This window comes from Lygodium microphyllum, chromosome 19, assembly GCF_053477565.2.
Source record: "Lygodium microphyllum isolate KBCC chromosome 19, Lygodium_microphyllum_v1.1.10, whole genome shotgun sequence".
Taxonomy (NCBI): Eukaryota; Viridiplantae; Streptophyta; class Polypodiopsida; order Schizaeales; family Lygodiaceae; genus Lygodium; species Lygodium microphyllum.
This window is the reverse complement of record NC_141153.1, coordinates 110,000,022-110,015,953: the sequence shown is the minus strand read 5'-3', so window position 1 is coordinate 110,015,953 and position 15,932 is coordinate 110,000,022. Positions and strand designations below refer to the sequence as shown.

General features: G+C 41.0%; 1 protein-coding gene across 3 annotated transcripts in view; it reads left to right on the top strand.

The window, feature by feature from the left end:
• Positions 1-15,932, top strand: part of LOC148020264 (putative receptor-like serine/threonine-protein kinase At5g57670) — a 69,070-nt gene that overhangs the window by 39,007 nt on the left and 14,131 nt on the right. For 2 of the 3 annotated variants that reach the window (XM_087700599.1, XM_087700597.1), the window contains 2 exons: positions 12,383-12,518; positions 12,603-12,752. In XM_087700599.1, the coding sequence (XP_087556725.1) occupies positions 12,383-12,518; positions 12,603-12,752 (286 nt within the window). Of the gene's footprint in view, positions 1-12,382; positions 12,519-12,597; positions 12,753-15,932 lie in introns of all 3 variants that reach the window. The other variant, XR_015694943.1, reaches the window with a different exon arrangement.

Below are 15,932 nucleotides of genomic sequence, written 5' to 3'. Positions count from 1 at the left end.
TTCTCCGCCTACAGGATGCTTTATTTGTGCCAGGCATAAAGAAGAATTTGCTCTCTATCTCTTCTTTGGCACGTTGTGGATTGCAGGTCACATTTGATGATGACCGATGCATGGTGAGAGACAAAGAACACATGACTTTGGTCTTGACAGGCACTTTATGTCATGGGTTATACGAGTTGGATGCTCTTTCAGTTGATCAGTCAGCGTATTTGACATCGACTCTTACTCCTACTATGATACAAGCAGAGTTATGGCATGCTAGGATGGGGCATGTGAACTTTGACAGCTTGATACTCTTACAGCGTACGCAAATGCTAGATGGATTACCTCTACTGGAGAGACCTCCTGAGCAGTTGTGCGAAGGATGTATTTTGGGAAAAATGCATCGTTTTTCGTTTCCCCGTGATGTTGCTTTTAGAGTAACAGCTAGATTGCAGTTAGTGCATTCAGATGTATGTGGACCTATGCAGACAAAGTCATTCGGAGGATGTTACTATTTTGTGACTTTTATTGATGACTTTACTTGATTTTGCTGGGTCTACTCTTTGGTAAAAAAGTCAGAAGTGTATGATGCATTCTTGGCTTTTCTTGCACTTGTTGAAAATCAATCTGGTTGTAAAATTAAGACTCTCCGTTCGGATGGAGGGGGGGAATACATGTCCTCTATGCTGAATTCTTTTTGGAAGCAGAAGGGCATTGTTCATCAGTACACTATTGCTTATACTCCATAGCAGAATGGGGTTGCAGAGAGAAAGAATCGGTCACTCATGGAGATGGCCAGATGTATGTTGAAGGCAAAGAGCTTGCCTCACAGTTTCTGGATGGAAGCTGTCATGTGTGCTTGCCATGTTTTGAACAGATGCCCCACCAAAGCATTGAAGAAAATTACACCTTTTGAGGCTTGGAACAGCCGGAAACCTTTTGTTGGACACTTTCGTACCTTTGGGTGCCTTGCATATGCACATATTCCAAAGGTACTTAGGAAAAAGTTGGATAACAAGGCTGTTAAATGCATTTTTATGGGATATAGCAGTGAGAGAAAAGGCTACAGACTCTATGATCCTGTTTCTAAAAAGGTGTTTGTCAGTAGGGATGCACTATTTGATGAAAAATCAGAATTGTCCCTGGCTGGTTTAGATACATGCCAGGCTGCCCGTGATGTATTTGAAGGGCTGCTGCCCATTACATTTGGTGATTCAGCTGGAGTTTCAGCAAGTGAACTCAATGTTCAGCCAGTTACTCCTTTGGAAAATGCAGAAAATCAGCCATTGGCTGATCTGAATATTCAGCAAAGTGCTGAAACTGAAATTCAGCAAGAGCTTATGCACAGTCAGGAGGCAAGACAAATGCCTAGATGGTATTTACAGACTATGAAAGATAGTCATCTGGATGCACCCATGGCTGGTCGTACTAGAAGGCAAGCTCGTATGCATGATACTGCACATACCATGGAGTTTGTTATGGCAGCACGCACCCTTGATGAAGAGGAGCCTGAATGTTTTGAGGATGCACAACAGAGTATGCATTGGATGGTAGAAATGAAAGCTGAATTGGATTCTATCACTAAGAATCAAACATGGGATTTGGTGTCTTTGCCATTTGGGAAGAAAGCCATTGGAACAAAATGGGTCTACAAGCTAAAACGGAATGCAGATGGATCCATTTACAAATACAAGGCAAGGCTTGTAGCTAAAGGCTATGCATAGAAAAAAAGCATTGACTATGTTGAGACATTTGCTCCTACCTCCTGTATGACGACCATCAGGTCTATGGTTGCTTTGGCTGCTCATTATGGATGGATTGTGCATCAGTTGAATATTAAATCTGCATTTTTACATGGGGAACTTCATGAGGAAGTATATGTACAACAGCCCATTGGTTTTGCAATTGAGGGCTTGGAACACTTGGTATGCAAGCTGAAAAAAGCTTTGTATGGTTTGAAACAAGCTCCTAGAGCTTGGTATGCAAAGATAGATACTTTCTTGCTTAGCCAAGGGTTCATCAACAGCTCATCTGAGTCTACCCTTTACGTATGTAAAGAGGGGGGATCCATGCTAATCATTTGTGTTTATGTTGATAATCTCTTGCTTACAGGGACACATGTTGATCAGATTTCAGCATTTAAACAAAATTTGCAGCAAAATTTTGACATGTCAGACTTGGGGTCTTTGCATTATTACTTGGGCATTCAGTTCATACATGATGCTAGAGGTATTGGGTTATCACAGTCAAGATACATTGGTAAACTTCTTGAGAAGTTTGGCTTACAAGATTGCAAGTCAGTTTGTACACCAATGGAACCTGGACTTAAAACTGTCATTACATGATGACAATGATTTATTTGATATACACACATATGCTCCAGCAGTTGGATGTCTTATTTACTTATGCAACACTAGGCCAAACATACAATTTGCAGTTTCAGCCCTGAGCAGATATATGCATCAGCCACGCATGTCACATTGGCAAGCTGTTAAGCGTGTCTTCCGTTACTTGCAGGATACTAGATCTCTTGGATTGCTTTATGCCAAGGGGGGACCACTGCAGTTACATGCTTACAGTGATTCTGATTGGGCTGGTGATTATGATTCACGTCACTCCACTAGTGGCAATTGTTTCTTTCTTGGCTTGTCTTGCATATCTTGGCTTAGCAAGAAACAGTCCATTGTTGCCACATCGTCATGTGAAGCTGAATACAAGGCAGCTTTCACTACCACAGTTGAATGCGTATAGATTAGACGCTTGCTTGCCGATGTGGATGTATCTGTTACGGAGTCTACTCCTTTGTTCACTGCAGTCAGAGTGCCATTGTAGTGGCACGGAACCCAGTGTTTCATGCACGCTCGAAACACATTGAGATACATTATCACTTTGTCAGAGAGAGGCTACATGCAGATGATATCAGCCTTGTCTATTGTCCTACACCAGTAATGTGGTTGACATCTTCACCAAAGCTCTTGCTCGTGAGAAATTTGAAGCATTTCGCCATGCTTTAAATTTGATCTCCTTTGGTGGCGGATGATCCTTGTACACTTGATCACTCTTCACTCCAGAGAGGTTTGTTGGGTATTTCACTCACGCCTCACTTACGCCTACGCTCACATCGGAGTGTCGGTGATCAGTAGGACACTGGGGCACTTTTTACTCTCGGTAGGAGAGGTTTTTTCCCCCAAACTTATGGTATTATTTCGTATGTGCTTATGACACACACTTACGGGCAATTACCGTGTTCGGGTGTGAACACCCCCCTACAACCCTAAGGTTTAAGGATTGTACCTTGTACTTTCAATTTACACTCTTTCAGTCTATTGCATGGGGTGTCGTGCTTCACTCTCTACTGTCTACTGTTTTCTGTGCTGAGCTTCGATCCTGACCTCCACTCTCACATCCCATAAGCATAAACCCACTTGGGAGGGTCCAAACTTTCTATAAATACGTATGCTGCTCTCCATTCAGTTCATAATCTTGTTTTTGCAGATTTCAGGTGTTTCAGCTTACTGTTCATATCCTGTTCGCGGAGGACATCTCAACCGAAGCTTTCCATCACTGCCTCCATTAGTTGGCGCCTGATTTTCAGCCCTCTTCACACAGTGTGGAGCTGATTCCAGTCAGGCAACTGCTGTTCCTGCGCAGACCTGTTGCCATACAGCTTGCCACATTATCACAGCCCTGAGTTTGCTTGCTGAGGCTATCGCCCAGCTGTCGTGCTTGTCGACTGCCAGTTTTCCCTCTCTTGTAGGCTGTCCTGCCAACGTTTTGTCTCTCTCTCTCCTACAGGCAGGACTGCTTGCGTTTTTAGTCTTTCTCTCTCCTGCAAGCTATCTTGCTTGCGTTTTTAGTCTTTCTCTCACCTGCTGCCTGCGCTTTTAGTATTTCTCTCTCCTCATTGCTGTCTGCATCAGATCCATCTTCTTACTGCTGCATTTGCTAGTGTTCGACATCCGGAGGCTATCTTGTTGCGATTCGAGATCTGTTCAGAGTACGACACATTCTCCAGCTCATTACCATTGCCTTGATCCTTGAGATATAGGAGTTCGAGGTACAGTATTCATTCACTGCATAGCGTGTTTGTTGCATGAGCATCGTATATTTAGTAGTTATATCACTTCATTCATTCACTGTGTTCATTGTCTCAGAGTTACTCTAACCCTAACTATGTTCTTTTATCAGTCTGTGCTTTGTCGTACGGTTTCTGTTTATGTTTTTGTGTTAGGGCATTTCTTTACACTAAGGCCAAAGAGAGTACATCCCTCTCTGAATCCCCCTCTATGAGAGATAGGGAATCTAAAAACTCCTGGATCATGAACTCTGAATCATTTGATGACGAAGAAAGTGCCACCAATCGTGCTGAAGAAGGTATCTAGGGTATCGAAGATGTCGAAGAACTCCCAGAGGTGGCCTCTCGAACCTTAGTAGTCGAGGGTGGGGGAACGTGAGGCTCATGTTGAGCCAAGAGTAGGCAACAATCACTATCTCTCAATGCAGTGGACTGCGGAGCTGAAGTAATAGGTGTTGAAGAGCCATTGTCTCGTGAAGGAGAGGATTGCCAAGGGGATGGTATCCAAGAATCACTGTCTCTCAGGGGGGCCGACTGTAGAACTGTGGGTTGTCGAGGTGGCAAGGAGGCCCTAGCACCAATTGATCCTCCTATGGCTCGAAAGGGCTTAGTGGGCATTAGATGTGTCTTATTGCCTTGAGTATAAAAATTTGAAAGCCGGTGCAGAATAAACTCTATGGCCAGGAGGGAGAGGTGGCACAACGAGTGCTTGGGGATAGACGTATATACTTTGGGGGTGTAGGGAGCAAAGATCCATGTTGGCAAGCATCGGTGGGGGTTGTGGTGATGCTAGAAGAGTACCTAGTGTTCTAGCCATCTGCCTATGGAGAGCCTATGGAGAAGTCATAGCATAGGAGTATCAACTTGTAAAAGGAAGGGTGGGTGGGAGAGGAAGAGAAGGGTATCTCTATTTCTTGTTTGATGTAGTGGAAATGAAAGGGAAAATCAATAGATGATGCCGGATTCATAACCAGTCTTTGCCTTCTCTGATGCTGAGGATCTTCATGGCTCATTGAGCATCTTTGGCTCTAATAGTATGTCAAGAAAATACAGAGACCAGAGAGACAATAGGATTTTCGGAGAGAAACACAGTGCATGTACGACAAGTAGTGAGAGATAAGAGAAACTTAGGAACACAAAAAAAAAACACAGTGATGATGCATTGAATCATGCTACGAGAAGAAAAGCTGATCTAATGGAGCCAAAGCTCAAAAGATAACTGCACTGTCCTGTCTGAATCAGGTGGCAGCACTTGTGAGAAATCTGCACAATGAAGGGAGTGAAATGCAGCCCTCTGGGCAATGGACTATTGAAGTAATCAGTGAAATGTGGACAACTATTGAGGGAGCGAACCATGGTCTTTTGATGCAGTTAGGGATGAAGAAGATGATCACCAGTTGTCGGGGGGGGGGGGGGGGAATTGTAGTCCTCAGATGTTGGGAAGTGGCCTGGGCAACAAAATGCAAATTCGAGAGTGTGTCAGAGTTGTCAAACATAGGGAGAGTAGTCCAAATGCTGACACTAGGGGGTGGATGATGATGCCAGATGAAGGGACAGCCACTAGGAGGGTAAATGCAGCCTGTGAAGGCTTGTCAACCAAAAAGCGCAGGTACTTGGTGTTGCAAAAATTGATGCTAGATGTGGAGTGACACCAGGCAAGAAGATGTTGATGCCAGGCTGGGGAAGGTGACGCCAAGTGTGGACGAGTTCTCTAGGCTGCCAAATGCAAATTTGGTGAAGCTTGAAGGAAGTGGAAGAGGTCGCCAACTATTGAGGATTGACGCCAAGGTAGGAGTGCTATTACTAACAGTTTGATGATGACGCCAGTAGGGTGGAGCCTTCAAACATAGGATTTGAGTGATGGGACATGGTGCCTAAATGAGAAGTGGAAGGTTGACCATGAACTACAATGTTCTCTAGTAGGGGTATGGGCAGCAATGAAGTGAAAGGGGAAGAGCTTGGGAGTGACGGAGGAAGAGGGGTGAAGAATGACTGAGGTGGTGTAGAAAGAATGAAGTGACTGCCTATTTTTAGGCATAAGCTGTCTAGGGTGGCACACCACTATGTGGGCATCATTGAAAAAATGACCAAAATGTGGACACCAGCGCTCTTTTGGGGTTGTTAGTGTGAAACCCTAAATAAAGTGCGGAAACTAAAGAAGTGGTTTCTCAATAGTGCCCGTACATAGTGACTGCTGAAAATGCCCAATAGCTGATGGAAAAATGCTTAATTCCACTCGAGAGAACTGTCTGCACCAATTGTAGCTTGAGAATGCTAGTCTAGGGGATGACTAGTCTCTAACAGGATGTTGGATACATTGCGGGACAGCAAACCACTCATTTCACTTCCTTGTAGAACTAGAGCAGCCACTCGCCATGCATAGAATAACTTGGTTGTGCAGCCGCTTGTAGCCATTGTATGCAACGAGAAACCTATTTCTATTGAGGATGCTTTAGGGGATGAGCATTGGATGGATGCTACGCAGTTAGAATTGGATTATTTTGATAGTATTGGCACATGGGAGTTGTGTGACTTGCCTCCTAGCAAGCATGCTATAGGCACAAAGTGGGTTTATAAGATTAAACGCAAATCTAATGGTAACATTGATCGCTATAAGGCAAGGCTTGTTATCGAAGGGTATTCCCAACGACATGGGATTGACTATGATGAGACCTTTGCCCCTACTTCATGTGTGATGACCATTTGCAGTATCATTGCATTGGCTACTCACTTTGATTGGCGTGTGCATTATTTGGATGTGAAGATTGCATTTTTGAATAGTGATTTACGTGAGGAGGTTTATGTCACACAGCCTCCTAGCTTTATTTAGAAAGACTCAAAGAGCAAGGTGTGTTGGTTGCATAAGGCCTTCTTTGGTTTGAAACAACCACCCAGGGCATGGTACAAAAAGGTACATACTTATTTTATTGCTATTGGATTCAGTACTCACACATTCAAAGCATGCCTATATTCGCAAGAATGGTGATGATCTCTTGATTCTCATTCTTTATTTGGATGATGTGATATTGATTGGGCCCCTTGAGACACATGTTGCAGCCTTGAAGGGTGAATGATAGCGTTTATTTGATGTTATGGATCTTGGACATTTGCACTACTATGTTTTCATACAATTCACTGCAATTGAGGGTGGCATTGTTTTGAGACAGTTTAAATAAATAGGGCAGATCCTTGAGCATTTTCAGATGTAAGACTGCAAGCCTATCTCTACCCCAATTAAGGTAGGCCATAGGTTCACACTTGAGAATGCAGGAGATCCCTTTGATACTTCTCTCAATCAGCAGGTTGTTGACTATCCTTTGTACTGTGCAATGCATGGGGAGATATTCAGTTTGGGCATTCTCAATTTTGACACCAAGCATTGGCAAGCAGTCAAGCACCCGTAACTGGATGCTCACATGGGGAAAAAACTCGTCTCCAACCAGAAGGTAGAAAGTGCCCATGGATAAGGGAGCATTCACACTAGAACAACAGAGGAACACGATAATTGTAATATTACTCAGGTCTCTAGTGCACTTTTGCTCAGCTTATGCAGAATCCTAGTTCATTGTATTGTTGGATTCTTCATAGAGTGCAAAGGGGAGTCAAGAAGGTACACAGATCAAGGATCCTAATGTGGTTGGGAGACAGTCTATTGGACTTAAGGCTATAGTTCGTTAGCAAAGTGATGCCACAGGAACAAAGTCTTCCAGTTGAGCACTTTGGCTTTGCTTTTAGTGCTGAAGTTAATGGCTAGGGTAATAATTTTCAGCAAGTATAGCAAGAACAACCACCACCATTTTGCATCTTGGTGATTTTGAAGAGATTTTGTGCTTCAAGCTATGGTAGCCAAACTTCAGTCTAGCCAATGCCCTAGTGGTGGTGTACCGTTACACTTGCGTGGGAATGTGTTTGTGAGTATGAAAACTAATCCACCTAATATTATGTATGGGAATGTGGACACTTTGTCAGGTTTTTAGGTTAAGATGCAACCCCATCCACAAAGTATGTTTGTACCAATATCTGGTAACGTACATTTAGCACCACTGGTTAGGAATGTTGGTCAAGCATTGGTAGTGCAAGTCAATGTAGATCTTGTTAGAAGCGTGTGTCTTGTGTGGTCATCCCCTACGTGTGAGCCGTAGTTTGCATCAGACAAGGACATTAGGAGCTTTGACATTGTATTTGTATGTGATTTTGTGTGTTTTAGACACTTTAGATGGAGGGCACATTAGTGCATTTCTTTTTGCCTAGATATAGGTGGCCTAGCCTCCCACTCTCATTATTCATCATTGATCCTTCGTGATCAACCAGCCCTCCTCATTCTCTCATCCCCTTGCTACTGTTTGGTTCCCACATTGACGCATGGCTGTGTGTTGGGGTTGACTGTTGCAGCCTTGTACCTTTAGCCATCGTAGTCACATTGTTCCTTCTCTCTCCTATGTTCTCTCTTTGTCTCCTCCTTCTCTCCGTGTCCACTTTCTTCTTTCCATTGCCCAATCTCACAGATTCTTGCAGCCACTTGTCAATGACAACCTCAGTCTTAAAGAAAAGGGAAAAGATCACAAAGGAGGAGGACAATCAGAGACTTCAGTGGAATATGGACCAAGTTGAAAACTACTCTTTCATCCAATAGTTTGATATAACTTATTGAGGTGGAAATTATATTGAGTGGTCCAAGTTGTGCAAGGAATCTTCTTTTCTCAAAAGGAATGTGCAACAATGGTGGACAAATCTTTTGGTTCACAAAAAAGGCAAAAGGTTAGGCATCCTTCAAACAGGAGTTTTGTAGCATGTGGCTCACTAGCACCTTTGAGGTGGAAGTGAAGACTACTTATAATTAGTTGATGGCAGTAGTTTGGAGTACAACAAGAAGTTTTGGGAGGCTTTGCTGCCTACTAGTCCTTGTAGGGAGGCTACCGTGGAAGAGCAGATAGAATTACAGGCTGCCTAAGCAAGTTTTTGCCTATTATACAAAGACCAAAGTGCACAACATATTTCAGCTCATCAAGAATGCTAATGTGGCTGATGAATTGCTACATGCTAGAGACTGAAAGGAAATCTTCCAAGCCTACCAATTGTTTTAAGAATTTTAACTTTGCAGCAGACAAGCAGTATGGATGGAAGGGAAGCAATTCTAAGGCATAGCTGTAAAGGGCTGCTGACAACTTATTCAATTATGAAGTGGAGGCAGCGAGACCAAAAAGGCAAGAAGATGAAGCCACTTGTTGTTTTGGTGCTAGAAGCCTATCATCCAATTGAATATTACTAGAGCATTGCTAAGCCCAAGCCACATCACTAGAAACTCGTTCATGCCAAAGGTTGTCTTGAAAGCTGTCTTGTGCACATTTCCTTTTCAAATGCATATCTAATGATACTGACTCTTCAAATCTATTTGACTGTATATTGCAGATCCTTCCAATCTATCAAGGATATCATCAATCCTTGGAATAGGAAGATGGTTCTTGATGATAATTGTGATCAAGGCACAGTAATCAATGCACATGCACCATAGTTTTTTCTATATGTTTCCATACAACCAAGGCATATGGGTATAGAAATATGATTGGGGTATGGTTCCACCCGTATTATTGGCAATTGCCCTTGCCATTGAAAACATACGCCATGCTTTCTTACTAAGCAAACGCTTGGCCTTTACTAACCATGTGCAATAGTTTAGTCTCCTTAACTTAACAAGGAAGTCATTGCTTCTTCCATGATGCCCTTCATCTGAGCTGAAATGAGAACTTTTCTTTGTTGATAAACCAACTGTTGATTGTACAGTGGGAAAATCCACTATTAGAGGAGATAGTGAAGAAGTCTACTCGTTTTAAGAAAAAAGATAATAAGAAAATGATAACCATATTTTCCAAGTAGATGATTACAATCCAAATGTAATCCATACAGATGATCACAATAAGCTTCATATTGCTCTCTCAGCAAATACTAAGTGGGGAAGAATTCATTCTCCAAAGAGAGATTGCATGTCTCATATACTCTTGTTCTTTTTGACAGCTTCGTTCTTCAAGTTTGAGCCTTTCTTGATCTTGAGGTATCTAAATGTGACTTCTTCTTCTTGTCGATAACTTCCAGTTGCTTTGAAGATTTTGAAGTAATGATGGAGCGGGCATAATGTATAGTCATATGGAATTTCCATTTTTTGGGTCCCCTGGTACAGTTTCTTGTCTGCATACCTCTTTTGCATGACTATATAGTCACATAGGGACTGGCTATTCATGGCCATCCCTTGTCCTATTCCTATTGAAACATATTGCTAAACCTCCCTTCATAAAATAAAGTTTGTTGGATGCAAGTGATGTTCTGAGCTTATAATGGAGCAAAAAGCATTCAGTGCAATACCTATACATGAGGCAGGAACAACCCTAAGTATCATCATTGCAATAGAACAACACTTGGGCTTGGGAGCACTGAATGCCCCTTGAGGAACTTGAAGGAATGAAGGGATCCTTGAACCGAGTTTCATCTTTGGGGACCTGTTCTTGAAATGAAGGGATTGGGATGGTAATTTGAGAAGGTGGATGAAAGTTGCGGATCTAAGAGAATATGGTAATGTCGTTTAGGAACTCAAATTGTTCTTGGTGATATGACACTCAATGGTGACATGCTAATGGACGTCACTCACCATCATATTGAAAGGTTGGTTTTGTAGTAGAGGAATTTGAGCTTGGAAATGTAGGTCTAAGTGCGGAAGTTGTGGATCCAAGAGAATATGGTAATGTTGTCAAGGAACTCAACCTGTTCTTGGTGATATGACACTCATGATGGTCACATCATACATGCTAATAGACATCACTCAACATTGTCTCCAAATCTTGTCCTTATTGCTAAAACTGATGATACCACCATGGTTCCATAGCATCTATAGTTGCTCGAAACAGAAATAGAAACAGCTTGAAATGTTTCTGTCCGAAACATGTTTTGGGACAGGCGTTTCAGGACACGCAAAGGAAAACCCTAGTTTCAGGTCATTTTGGACATTCTGCCTTCTTGTGTGCAGTTTGCACCTGTTTTCCTCTACTCTCCACCTCTTTTGTTGCTGCTCTCTCTCCTTATTTGCTGATGCTGTTCGCTTCCCTCCTTACAGGTCATTGCTGTCTACAGATTTAAACCCTAAACCTCTCATCCTTACACTGCCTAAGCTTTTTCCTTTTCTAACCACACTATTTAAAGTTGTTTTCCCTCAGATTTCATTTGTTTCCCTCAAATTTGGATGATGCGGAGTGACTCTTTAGATCATAGATGATAGATCATGATTCATACTAGATAGATTTGAGAATCAATATTATCATCATTTTGGCAATATATTCTACACTATACTTTGTAGACTTATTGATTATGTTAATGGATCATTTAGCATTCGAATGATGTTGCATGTATTTATTTTTTGTGTCATTGTTTAATAAGTACTCTTCTTTTTGAGTCTATATGACACAAATGAAAATATGACTCTATGATTGTTCACTGTTGACATCATTATTCACTGTTGATATCATCACTCATGGCATATTGCAGCCTTTTATATTGAGTTCTAAATCCTAATCTTCAAAGTTTCTGAAACTCATGGTTTGTGATTTTACAAACTTTGGTAGAATCATTCATACCCATCAAATCTCTTCTAATGTTACATGTATACTCTATATCGTTGTGGAATGCAAGTATTTTTGTGTAAAGATGCAAGTTACAAATGGTATTACCCCTGCATATATATCTAATATTAAAATATTCCTAGGATTAGACATAATATCCATTTCCCCATTTCCCCATTTCACCGTTTTGGCCTCAGGCTGAAACTCTGTTTCGTGACTCTGAAACACATTTTTGTTTCACTGTTTCCAAAACTCCAGGCAACTATGATGGCATCTAGGTGAAACAGTATCCTTGTTTGAATTCAACTTCTTAAGGAGCTAGAAGTCTGGTCCCTCAACATACTCTTGATAATGCCAATTCATGATTCTTTGATACTGATGTTGATCTAGTTTTCAACTATTTTACATGCAATCTTTGTATCTTGTTGCCGCCCAAAAGCTCTAAGCCACTTCACTCCTGCCCGATCTATTCATGAATGTTTTAGCCATCCAATAAAACAGAAGCTGTCTTTGTGCTTTCAAATGTATCTGCTTTGTTTTGTTAGCAAGTTGTGTAACGACTTCTTCTGTACTGTTTTAAATTCCTTGGTGTGGTCTGTTACCTCTTTCATCCAACTCGATGGTATAGGTCTTTCTTTAAACATTTTCATATCTTAAAATGCACAGGTCTTTTTGCTAGACTTGTCAAAAATGTATACTTCTCATGTTGGAGTTTGTACAGGTACCTTGCTCCAGAATATTACATGCATGGTATTGTAGATGAAAAGACAGATGTGTATTCTTTTGGTGTACTTCTATTGGAACTAATTTCTGGACGGCGGCCTATAAATGATATTCAACAAAGTCTTGTTCTATGGGTATGCATGCATCAATGTTGGCAATTAAAGTTGAGAGTGTTTCTTCTGATGTGTCCACTCAACTGGTCTTTTTGCCCAGCACAGGCTAGGCCACACCTGGATTCAAGGAATTTGCAAGAGCTTGCTGATCCAGAACTGCGTGGTTCTTATGACTATCACCAAATGCATTGTATGATGATTACAGCAGAAATGTGTGTTCGACAATCACCGATTTCACGACCCTCAATGAGCAAGGTATCTCAAGGGTTTCACCCCACTTTATTTCTGATTAAAAAACAGCTACTGGTGAACCTGTAAACAGTCACATAAGCAACTGTCTTTCTCACACAGACACAGCACTCACGTCGATTAACAAAGTAGACAAGTTGAACTATTAACGTATATGCCATGAAGAGTAAAGCTGTAGTCTCTGGCCTTCAACAAGACAATGTACAATCTCAAATAGACTTAAAAAAAGTAATAGAAGTGTGGATCAATCAGCAATATAAATATAAATTAACTTCTGCCCAAGTAAGTGTTTGATCAATCAATAATAAAAATATGAATTAACCTCTTCCATTCTTAGCCTGTATGGAAGTGCATCCAATCGCTCCTCTCATTGTTATCACTTCACACTAGGTCTAATGTTTGTAGGCGTCCCATAAGTTCCTATCCATTTAGAAAAATATTGGGTGAGCAGCATTAGCAGAAAGAAGATCACTGAGGGGGCATGCTGTGTTATGGACTTGCCTTGTATCCAAGGTGGAGAGAAACCTTTGCCCAGATTGCAACTTTTTTGTGCTACCATGATTTAACTATTTGCTTCCAAGATTGCATCCTGCTACCACGATAGCTAGTAGGAAATATTAAGCATTTTAAAAGGCCTTGGCCATATGAGTCTGCAAGAGAATACATGTGGTTGCCGCTGGTTGTTACTCCAGCATACTCTAGGCCTATATAAGTATTATATATCTACTTTTATTTTCTGTCCAAGGAAATTCCATTCTATTCAGGATGTAGGTCAAAATGTTTAACACCTTTTCAGTCACTTCAGTAACGAGTTCATATATTACAGTTATCAAAGAGATGGGACACCTATGAGATAGACATTTAGGAACCAATCCACCTAGCTTTCTCTCTGGAGATACTTGGTGCCACTGCTGAGACTGATTTATCATCAACAAGAGCAATGCATACCAGTTAGAGAACTTTCATGTGCCCAGGTAATTGACAGAATTTCTTAGTCCAAGCCCAGTAAAAGGGTGGATATCAGCCTCTAATATGCCCATAATTGCACCCAAGCATGAAGAATACCTTGGTGGTGCAGGTGGTGATGCAAAGAAGCTGCAATAATGCTGACTCTATTGCCCATCATGCCATGCCAATATTCAAATACAAAGCTCAAGCCATAGAGGAATTTACATTTGAGTTATGTCCCAACTGTAGAGCCATTCTAGCTCACCCTCAAGCATTGGGCCAGCAACGATGACCAGGTCTCAGTTTCCAAGCCTCAAGAACTAGTGTCCGATACCACCAACTGGCACTCCTTAGCTTGTGCCGATCTATTCTATGGCAAGAGTCCAAGGGTGTGGAGTCATTTCTTGCAAGTTGCAACAAACCCCTAACCTTCTGATTTGAACTTTTCAACTTTGGATAGTGCCCATTAATAGTATTTGCCCAATTTCTAGCCTAAGTAGATGCCATATCATAGGGGTAGGTGTCATGAGGTCACGTATTTTTGAAACCTCACTTAATATGTGGATTAATTTTTAATCACATGGTTTAAGTAAATGTTGCACATGTGAGATGTAATTGGGATTAGAGTAAATTTATGAGCACAAGACTCGAGGAAATCAAGCGATGTCAAAGGCAAAAGTTGCTATAAGTTATGCCGCACCAGTACTTGGTGGTGTTTGGTGCCAGTTGTTGGCCTAGGTTATTCATTTGGCCATAAGTGTCAGTTGTTGGTGACACTAGAGAAGTTGCGTTTAATGGTACTTAACGCTGATGTGATGGTCAAAGATGATGTAAAGACACTCAAGAATAGAAGTTGCCTACCCAATCTAATTATTAGCCAGCTAGATTATTTTTCAAGGCACCGAAATAATTATTAGATTAATTTTTAATATTTAAAGATTAAAAAATAATATTTAATTATGGATAATACTGAAAAAACCATTTGGGAAGGTTGCCATTTATCAAAAATGCCCATGCAAGATTAAAAAATATCTTTAGAAGTTAGGGAGAGACATTTTTAGTGTATTCAGCTTGCAAGAGAGAGAGATGAGATACTATTGGTCTGATTTGCAACCATTGGAGGACATTCTGAGGCAGCTAGGGGTAGGAGAAGATCAATCAACAGTAAATGACAGTATCTATAAGTTGTTGAGATAGGGCAGCAACAATAAATGACAGATTTTCTTTAGTTCTTTGCATCTACAAGCTGTTGAGAAGGGGCAGCAACAATAAATGACATATTTTCTTCAGTTCTTCGCAAAGAAAGTCTGAATTTTTTCTCTCCTTAGCATTCTTTCACATCTCCTAGTCTTTCTACAACCCTGGTCTAAAGTTTACAACATTGAGATTACCAGAGGTTGAGAAATTTTAGATTTCTCTGCTGTAAACTCTAATCTGCAACAAAAACTAGGGTTTAGCAACAACCTTGGGAAGTGTGCCAAAAATTGGAAGCTCCAAGACTTCGATTCAATAGGGTTAAAGCTGTTTTCAATCAAAATTAGGTGAAGGAACTAGCAAATCAATGAATTTGAGGTATTTTTCATCACCATTAAAGCAAGTTTTCGAAGGCCAATTGATTGCACGAATCAAGAGGCAAATCAAATTGAAGACTTGTTAGTCATTTTGGACAGCAAAGGGAGTTGGAATAGTGAAAGAGATTGGAAGAATTCCATTGTATATCAACTTCTTCTTCAATTAAGTTAAATAAATACCAAAAGGAGTGCCCGTTTTGGGGTCAATAGGGTATCCAATGTTCAAGATTATATGGTAAATTATGCATCCAAGATTCTATGGTAAAATGTGCATTTTAGTTTTGTGAATTTGTTAATTGCTGTAAATAATGCTTAATCAAGTTATTTACCACCCTATCTGAGGAGGAAGGTTGGTTTCAGTAGGCCTTTCTAAACCTAGGGGGTGGAGATATACCTTTAGATGATTGATGTGAAAAGAAGGTGAATCTTAATCCTGGGAAATGAATCCAATTGTTAGGCTTCCTTGGTTGCTAACAGATTACCATAGTATCAATATCCCCTTAATGAGTTCTTACAATGCTACAGGCCTTCTTTGTGCTACTTTGTGGAGTTGTCCTCTGATCATCACAATACATGGCCTGATCTTGAGCACTCTTTGTGCTACCTTTGTAAGCGTAACATGTCCTGTATACCTCACAAGAACATTACATCTACTGATTGTAGCTCA